General features: G+C 41.7%; 1 protein-coding gene across 1 annotated transcript; it reads left to right on the top strand.

Annotated features, from left to right (window-relative positions):
- The first annotated feature begins 261 nt into the window (after positions 1 to 261).
- Positions 262 to 9,880, top strand: tbx20 (T-box transcription factor 20). Its single transcript, XM_068570499.1, has 8 exons — positions 262 to 391; positions 1,566 to 1,803; positions 2,810 to 2,974; positions 3,998 to 4,106; positions 5,922 to 6,080; positions 6,967 to 7,043; positions 9,257 to 9,366; positions 9,552 to 9,880. Exons 1-8 carry the CDS (start codon positions 262 to 264, stop codon positions 9,878 to 9,880), a joined length of 1,317 nt encoding a protein of 438 aa, XP_068426600.1.
- Positions 9,881 to 10,086: the final 206 nt, after the last annotated feature.

Below are 10,086 nucleotides of genomic sequence, written 5' to 3'. Positions count from 1 at the left end.
GTATGTGTGTGTATGTGTGTGTATGTGTGCGTGTGTGTGTCCGCTCAAGCGAGCAGACTGTGCGGCTCAAAGAGCGAAATCCAGGACAAACTGTGCAGTGCATTTTCTTTTCACTTTTTTTTTTCTTCTTCTTTTTCTTGGAGCCAAAGAAACCGGCGGAGTTGAGCGTTTGTGGTGGAATTTTATTTTATTTTTTTAATTTTTATTTAAAAGGGGGATTTTTTTTAATTTTTTTTTGTTGGTCCAAACCTTTTCCCCGACATGGAGTACACGTCGTCCCCGAAACCGCAGCTCTCATCCCGGGCAAACGCTTTCTCCATAGCCGCGCTGATGTCCAGCGGGAAGCCCAGTAAGGACAAAGAGACGGAGGAGAACACCATCAAGCCTCTCGGTAAGGATGCAAGAGGCCCGGACCGGGAAAATGTATATTATTATTATTATTATTATTATTATTATTATTATTATTATTATTATTATTTAATTCAAGTGGTTCGCAGGGTTTCAGCTGTTAAAGTAGTTTTACCCGACAAAACGTGAGGATTTAAGTGAGCAAAACAGAAGAAAATAAAAGTTGAATGAATATTAGAATAGTATCAAGTTTTACAGCACGCTGAGAAAATAAAAAATAGGTAAATAAATGAATTGGACAAGTGCTATGACAGTGAGGTAAAACACGAACCGCGAGGCCTACATATAAATACACAGGTATCATAAATAAGGTGACAAAAAACATCTGCAACATCCCCATCATTTTGCCAAAAATAAATATCCCGTTACATTCACCTGCGCGTGACGGTTAAAACAATACACTATTTATATGTTAAAGCTAATCATTATGACTTAGACACACGAAGTTGAAAGGCTGAGAGATTGACTGCTGGCTGACGCAGTGAGTTGTTATCTATATTCATGAGCTAAATTCAAATAAATGCCAACACCTGGCTGGACTTAGCAGAGCTTTGCGAAACAGTAAAGATCAACCTGAATGTTATTTCATGTATTTTTGATAAGAAACGTGTGTGTCATTTAAAGCTTTCATTTAGTTGCAGAAATCAGCCTGGGTCGCTGACTAAAAATATGTTTTATTTTTTTAAAAAAGTAAACATTCGTAGTTAGTTTATTTATTTTATTTTCACATCCATAATTTGATTGAAATTGTAAAACAACTTTATTTTCCCTGACGATACAAATATGACGATAAGCATGTGTTATAGATGTGTATACTAAATACAAGATGCAGGTTTGAAATGATAAAACAGTGTGGATAATACAACAATGATGATAATAATAATAAAGGACAATATAAAACATTCACTTATATTCGATGCTCATGTCTTCACCAACATGTCTCTTTTTACTCCTCGATGACGCAGAGCTGCTGCTCACTGATCACAACAGTTGCTGAAGTTATATTCCATGTCTCTGCACAACGTGACAATTCAATATTTAATGGAGGACATGAAAGCCCAGTTGTGGCTTCCAGCGAGGACAACGAGCTCATAGCTCCTAAGATGAAACGTCCTCTTTGCGTATCTGATTCTGTCGGTGCTTGCTTCAACAAACAGAACAGTTTGTGGAGAAGTCCTCCTGCAACCAGCAGTCTCTGGCGGACCTGTCCTCCCTGGACGGCCACGGGGACTTCAGCGGGAGCGCGCCCGCCGTGTGCACGGAGCCGCTCATCCCCACCACTCCCGGCATCCCCAGCGAGGAGATGGCGAAGATCTCGTGCAGCTTGGAGACCAAAGAGCTGTGGGACAAATTCCACGACCTCGGCACCGAGATGATCATCACCAAGTCTGGGAGGTAAACGCGTGGACTGCCTTTATTTCATCCTAATTATGATCTTATTAATGTATTAATAATGATTATTATTTGCGTTAGTCCCATGCAAGACGTCTTAAGAAAATCAATTATAATAATTATGCATAATGAACATAATACATAACTTGCTTTATCATAGGACAACAAATACAAATAGGATTATTGGATGGCAATGTAAGGACATCAAGTGGTATTTTCAGTTTGCATCTTAATTTTTTTTGAAAGCTCACCTGCAGCTCTCTGTGAGTTGTTCCTCACGCACGTGAACGTAGACGTGCCGTCGTTTCAAAGCACCTGAATCTAACGTTTCCCTGACCTTAAAGTCTGTGGGGGAAAAAAGAGCTCGCTATAAGTTACTCCATATAACGCACGCGCACGGGTCCCCAGCGGCTGGATCTGCACTTAAATTACATAAGAAGCAGAAGAAAATAATTATTTGATCATATCATGAAATAAACACACAAAGGGAAGGCTATTTGAATACGTAGCGTTTAGTTTCTGAAGTTATATTGCATGTTTCTCCACAACGTGACCGGTTATTCAATATGTAATGGAGGCCATGAAGCCGAGTTGCAGCTACAAGGACAACGAGGTCATAGCTTTTAATTAAGCATCATGGAGCGGTTTATAAAATATAATAAACATCAAAGGTATTTGGTTCATTCGAGGTAAATTTAGATTTGAGAAATTTGATTAAATAATAGGCTAAAAGTACATTTTAAATAGCCCGGAGTTTTCTTGGAAGGATAGCATTGAGGAAATAACATAGAATAAGTGTTAAATAAAAATTATGAAAATCCAATAAACTCATGAAATTGACTTCTATTGTGTGGCCAGATTATTCTCTTCTGAGGGGAGATGAGATGCAATGATTTAGATTCTGTGATGAAGCAAAACGTATGTCCAAATATATTAGCTATACGGTAACAAGAAGAAGAAGACACATAGATAATAATGAATTAACAATTATCACATTTTCCTCCATCAGGAGGATGTTCCCCACCATCCGGGTCTCTTTCTCCGGGGTGGACCAGGACTCCAAGTACATCGTGCTGATGGACATCGTCCCAGTGGACAACAAGCGGTACCGGTACGCGTACCACCGCTCCTCCTGGCTGGTGGCCGGCAAGGCCGACCCTCCTCTGCCCGCCAGGTAACTCGCCCTGCACACCTTGAGTGACAGCGGGACCTGTGCACATATTCATATGTTTATATGACAAACCCACTGAAGGCTCGAGGCGTGGTTTATTTTATGTTAGTCTCGCTCACCATGCTCGTCGGATTACTTTGCAGCACTTCTCGGTGTTGGAAGCAAACAAACGGGGTCTCCCGCTCACATCAGGATTTTTCTTGTCCTATATTCTTAAACGTGTAACATCATCAACAACTCGTGAAGGAAAACGGGGAGACCAAAGACGCCGTTTGGAGACCGAGGAAATAATGTAATCTTTCCCAGGAAGCATCCGGGATCAGTCACGCGCGCTGATTGATGTCATGAAGCAATTGGCATCTGAAGCCGTGTTGATATCACGATATGATATGCTTCGTGTTTAGTTTCTGATCATTTGAGCGTTTGGCTAAACATTAAACAAGTTGCACACAATGATGTCATGTGTTGATTTCAGAAGCCTTCGTTTACACAAGTGATCACTTACAGCTCAGCCGAAAATAAAGAAGTCTATATTAATGTGTTATTCCTGACTTTTTGTTGGGAAATAGACTCTACAAATAAACAAAAATGGAGCTTCTCGTTTTTTTTGGTCCGCGTGGGGTTACACTAAAGGACTTATAGGCTCACGAGCTCAGCATTTAAATACAATCCTGCAAGCTTGCAGACTTATAATTCATAACCAAACGTCTTATACTCCTCTATTTTTGGTTAAATGTTGGACTAAATGCCCACAACGTGTAAATTCCTGTTTTTCAGTAATACAATTCTTTTCTTAAATAAGTGCATTTCGATTTTATACTGTTCCTGTCTGGCTCTCCGATGTTGAAACTCTCTCAAAACCCCCTTTTTTTTAATAAAAATAAATAAACGAAAACAGATAAATGCTTCACATTATCAGAGACAGTTCAGGAACATTCGCTCCAAATGTCTCTCAGCCAATCACAGCAGAGGATTTGATCCGCTCTCCTCCTCCTCTTCATCCTCCTCCTCCTCCTCCTCCTGCAGGTTGTACGTGCATCCGGACTCCCCGTTCACCGGAGAGCAGCTGGTGAAGCAAATGGTTTCCTTCGAGAAAGTGAAACTGACAAACAACGAACTGGACCAACACGGACACGTGAGCGCTTGTTACTTTATTCCTCTTTTGTCTCGAGGAGAACAAATACGCACATCGATCATATTTTAACCCTCGTTATCAAAATTGGTAAAAACACTTCCGGTCTTGATGTGCATGTCATATAAAGACATCATTTTTAATAACAAAGCTCTGTCAAGTTTAAAAACTCACCCGACAAGAGCAAATTGCTCCTTTAATCCTCCTTTCACGGTTTCACTGGAGGCACCGAGCCAAGCAGCAGAACCACGAACACATCCAGCGCAGACGTGTGGAACAAGGGGATTGTTATCTAGAAGAATGTGTGTGTGTGTGTGTGCGTGCGTGCGTGTGTGTGTGTGTGTGTGTGTGTGTGTGTGTGTGTGTGTGTGTGTGTGTGTGTGTGTGTTTTAGTCCAAAAATAGCTCCTGACATTTACACAAAAGTAACCAAAGCAATGATTTAAAATGTTTGACTTTTGTGCATTTTGTTCTTTTTTTTAATGAAGTTTCTTATTGATAGTATCATATGAGAAATAAATATTGAATGAACAACAGTTTGTAAATAAGATTTCTCTTTTACAAACTATTAAAGCAGGTTTGGGATATGTTTTTATTTTATAAGGTGAAATTATAATTCAGCTGCTTAAGTTTATGAATGTAAGTATACCAAAAAATGGCCACGCGGCATTTTAACAGCAACAAAGCATTTTATGTGACCAATTCAATGTTATAATTTAAACAACTCTTCAATGTAATATGAAGTTAAATAAAATAATATTTTTTTCCCATAATGTGATAACCGGAAACTTTTTTTTTCTTTTCTTATTTTGCTAAAGCCTTTTGGAAAATATAATACAATCAATTAGCAGAATAACAACACTGACATCTTTATGATGCAGATCCTGTTAGATGGCTTTACAGAGAGATGCACTATTAAGGAATTTAAATGAGAAAAAAAAATCTTTGATAAAAAAAAATCTTTTGATGAATGAGAGGTCATTACTTCAAATATTATTCATTTTTAAATTATAAAAGCAGAACCTTTTTGAGTTGATCAAGTTAAATAATCAGCCATATTGGCAAAACATGTGAGGGATGTAATCATATGGTAATGGTGCATAATTTTGTATCATACATGTTCAGAATTATACACCCCAAAAACACAACTGCATTCCTAAGCACCTATTCTACATTGTGTAAATATATATTATAAATATATATACTAAATATATATGCAAAGCTGCACTAAGTCAGCAGCAATGAAGAAGAGCCATTCAACAAATGTTACTGTTGCAGTTTTGTTTAAGTATTTAATTATATATGTTTTACTTTTGATCGTTATATTTAGTTTGTTAATTGACAATATTGTATTTATAAAATGTAAAATTTCAGGAATAGATCTGGACCATGATTTATTTTTGAAGTTATTCTCAAATCAAGAACACTGCTTCAAAGGCCTTGTATTGTTTTGGAGCTGTGAGTCACATCACATGGTCTTCATGGAGTTTCATGTTGTTTCATTGTTATTTTTGGAGCACGTTAAAGATTTTGGGAGTTAGTTTCATTGCAAACATAGCTCATAAATGCAAAAATTATAAACTGCACTTGATCATACCTTAAATATGTTGGTAAGTCAGAGGAGCTAAATACGATGAAATCTTGATTTTGAAAATGGCAGACAATAGAGACACATGTCCTCCATAATAATGTAATATATTTAAACTAATAAATGACGGAGTTGCCATATGACAGATTCTGTCGGTCGCCCCTGACAGTGTGACGGTTGAACCTGTACGTTTCCACCAGCATTGATTCTGGCTCTGCTCGTCCTCTGCAGATCATCCTCAACTCCATGCACAAGTACCAGCCGCGGGTCCACATCATCAAGAAGAAGGAGCACACCGCCTCCCTGCTCAACCTCAAGTCAGAGGAGTTCCGCACCTTCGTCTTCGTCGAGACCGTCTTCACGGCCGTCACGGCCTACCAGAACCAGCTGGTGAGTGATTGACAGCTGACAGCGACCAATGGGGGTCAATGGGGGTCAATGGGGACCAATGGGGACCAATTGGGACCGATAGGGACAAATGGGGGCCAATGGGGACCAATACGGACAAATGGGGGCCAATGGGGGCCAATGGGGGCCAATGGGGGCCAATAGGGGCCAATGGGGGCCAATGGGGACCAATAGGGGCCAATGGGGGCCAATGGGGACCAACGCTGCTGTTGGTTCCCAAGACATTTTAAAACAAGGAGCTGCAATCTCAAATGAGTGACTTTTTGGGAGCTTTATAGATTGTTCAGCATGATCAGTTCAAAAGTTGTAAACTGATGATCATTCTTGACCTCGACCTTGAACTCATTTGTGAATATCTGCTGTGGGCCACAGGTGTTATTTAAAAGAGAGTCAGATACATATTTAATCAACACTCAGGTTGATAAGTATCAGAGGTATCTGACTGTGTGAGAAGCTGTGTTCAGATCTCTAAATCAAGTAAAAGTATACATCACTCTCATTGAAGTCAATGTAAACTACGTTTCATTTCGCTGACAGTCATAGTCATTATAACATGATTATGTGTATCTATTATGTGAAATAGAAGTATGAAGTGGCATGAAATGGAAATACAATGGAAGTACAAGTGCCTAAAGGTTGTATTTGAGGGGATGCAACAGCAAAACGAGGAGATCAGGACGTCATTATTAATGACTGTACGTCATTATTAATGTCTATAAAGCTGCCCTGTGTGGAGAAGACAGAGCAGACTGCAGGGAGCTGGAGAGAAAAGACAGAAACAGACCGTGAACATGTTCTCGGCTGAGTGAATAATGAAAAAGCAGACGAGTGACATGAACTCTTTCTCTCTCCTGGCCGCGTTTCCCAGATCACCAAACTGAAGATCGACAGCAACCCGTTCGCCAAAGGCTTCCGGGACTCGTCACGACTCACCGACATGGAGAGGTACAGGGGATTCTGGGCCCTGTGTGTGTGTGTGTGTGTGTGTGTGTGTGTGCGTGTGTGTGTGTGTGTGTGCATCCTGCTGCTCATTAGTAAACACAGACACTCCACATGTGTTGTCTTCATCACTTCTTGCTTTCTTTATTTACCGTCCGTCCTTCTGACTTTGTTCTTTCTTTCTCTCTCTCTCTTTCTTTCCTTCCTTGTCGCTCATTCTTTCACGTCCTTTCTTTCTTTGCTTCTTAAGATCTTCATGTCTCATCTTTTTTCTTACGATTCCTTACTTGTTTTTTTTCTTGTTTCTCTTTCTTTCCGTCCTTTCTTCTTATATTTCTTATCTTTCCCGCTGTCTCTGTTTTCTCTCTGACCCGTTCTTTTCTTCCTCATTGTCCAATCACTATCTTTTGTTTTTATCTTTCCTTTTCTCTTTCATTCTTCCTTTATTCTTCATTACATCTTTAATTTGTTTCTTTTCCGTTTGTTTTTCTTATTGCTCTCCTTTCTTCGTCTCTCTTTTCTTCCCGTTGTCCTCCTTTCTTATTTTTCTCATCTCTCTCTCTTTTTCCTTTTACATCGTCTTTCAGTCATTGTCTTTCTTTCCTCCTTCTGCCTTCTCTTCCGGTATTCTATTCTCATCTTTTTGTCTTTCTTTTTTTGTGTGACTTTTTCATCTTCTTAATTTTCTCCAGCTCTCCTTGTATTTCTCATCTCTTTTCTTTCGTTCAATCATCCTTTTCTTTTGGTCTTTTTCACATCTCATTTCTCCTTGTTGTTGTCTCTGCACTTTTCTTTCATACTGCCCTTTGTCGCTGCTTTATGTGTTTATATACATGTGTATATTTGACACGAGTCAGATGCCACAGACATACAGACACACACAGACAGACACACACACACACACACACACACACACACACACACACACACACACACACACGTTACAAATCCCCATCCAAAGGATTTTTATGGACGCTGCCAAAACACACGCTTCTCGTAATTCCTGATTCCGGCACTACGGCCAAAATCAGCTGCCAAAATCAAACCATCTGCCCATTTCCCTCAATAAAACAGCCCAAACCAGAGATGAGCCCCCCCCCGCCCCTCTCTCATCCTCTTCCTCTTCCTCCTCCTCCTCTGTCTTTCTCTTTTTGAGGGCTGTGAATTAGACCTGATCAATTGATCTTCGGGGAGCTGCAGAAATCACATTAGTCTGGAGTCGGCCACTGCACTAAAACACACTGTAATTCAATTGGCTGCAGTGACTGATTGAAACCAGCATGGCCCACTGCCCCCCTCCCCCTTGCCTCCCCACTGGCCTGCCGTGCATTGTGGGAGTTTGCCGTGGCCTCTGAGCCGGAGAGGCCCGACGCTGATAAAAACACACACATTTGTACTCCTCTGCTGACAGATATTGCACTTTCCTAACCTAATTGGAGGGGCGGCAGAGGGGGGAGGGAGAGAAAGGAGGGGTCTGCTAATGTGGACGCATGGCTTGCATGATGTAGACCACTTGCCTGTCCACCCACACACACACACACACACACCCACACACACACACACACGCTCACTACCTCCCTAACAATTTGTGTCACTGTGTTTGAGAAGTGCGATCTGACAACCCTCAAATGAGCTAATGCACTTTGTGGGATGATAAACACACACACACACACACACACACACACACACACACACACACACACACGCACACACAATTATACAGGCACCATCTGCACAAACATGAGGACAACGACACACAGAGTGAACACACTCATGTTCATACACGTAAACAAAATATTAGATGAATGCAAATAAATATGCAGAGACATGATGCAAATAAACAACTGGTGTGACACTGAAAATCTGTGACCACAAGTTGTGTCACTTAAGATTAAAGTATTGACAAATTATTGACGAGAGAGCAGACCTGTGATAACAGATATCAAGCCTGTGGAAACAGGAGCCAAATGTGACGGGTTGAAAACACAAGATGCGTTTTAAAATGATGGATGAAGGTATACAGATTTTTACAAACAAAAACAATGATTTAATGTAATTAATTAATTATTTTATTTCTTTATTTCTTGTCTTGTGAAAAGGAAATATGTTGTGTTAACTGTATTACAGTCTATCTACTGGGGTGCAACTCCACAAAAAGAAAACCTAATATGGAAAAAAAGAGATTTATTTTGGGGCTCTGTCTTCGACTTTTGCTGCAGGGAAAGTGTTGAGAATCTGATCCACAAGCACTCGTACGCCCGGTCGCCGATCCGAACCTACGCTGGCGACGAGGAGAACCTGAGTGAGGACGGACACAGCATACACAGAGGTGAGTGGCCGTCACGCACTCAACAGATCAACCCCGGCACCGACACAGGAGCTGAGACGCATCCTGGGAAAAGAGCAAAAACAAGAATTTAACGTCTGACATTCTTTTCATTGTTTGAGTTCAAACCCAAAATAAAGTAAGTATGTCGTACCATAATACTCACATCCATCCCGTGTCTCCTGCAGGCTCTGCGTTCAGCGCCTCGGACAACCTCTCCCTGAGCTCCTGGGTCACCACCACTTCGGGCTTCCCGGGCTTCCAGCACCCACAGTCCCTGTCGGCCATGGGCGCCGGCGCCGGCTCCCTGCCTCACTCCATCCAGGGCTCCCTGCCCCCCTACAGCCGGCTGGGCATGCCGCTGACGCCCACCGCTCTGGCTGGAACCATGCAGGGCAGCGGGCCGTCCTTCCCGTCCTTCCACATGCCCCGCTTTCACCCCTACTTCCAGCAGGGCCCCTACGCCGCCATCCAGGGACTCCGCCACTCCTCCACGGTCATGACGCCCTTTGTATGACTCGACCTTGATCGACCTGATCCCCAATCCGGTGCCACCAGTTACTTCTCCACTCCGGCTCATCACAACTCATCCTGTTTGTATCCCCCCTCCCTCCCTTGGTCTTTGTAAATAGTTCACCTGCAGGTAAAGAGGATGTGACATACTGATCCGGCAAAAAAAAAGAGAAAGAAAAGGGACTGTGGCGCCTCCACAGGACCTGCGGA

The sequence above is a fragment of the Clinocottus analis genome, unplaced genomic scaffold, assembly GCF_023055335.1.
Source record: "Clinocottus analis isolate CAN_PGR_092001 unplaced genomic scaffold, fCliAna1.0.p SCAF_9, whole genome shotgun sequence".
Taxonomy (NCBI): Eukaryota; Metazoa; Chordata; class Actinopteri; order Perciformes; family Cottidae; genus Clinocottus; species Clinocottus analis.
Note: the sequence above shows the minus strand (reverse complement) of the source record. Positions and strands in the feature narration are given on the sequence as shown.

Excerpts from the sequence above, each read along its gene's own strand:
- tbx20 (XM_068570499.1), top strand. The coding sequence starts at position 262 with ATGGAGTACACGTCGTCCCCGAAACCGCAGCTCTCATCCCGGGCAAAC. Across the intron at positions 7,044-9,256 it reads CGACTCACCGACATGGAGAG|GGAAAGTGTTGAGAATCTGA; the intron begins GTACAGGGGATT and ends CTTTTGCTGCAG. Across the intron at positions 9,367-9,551 it reads CGGACACAGCATACACAGAG|GCTCTGCGTTCAGCGCCTCG; the intron begins GTGAGTGGCCGT and ends TGTCTCCTGCAG.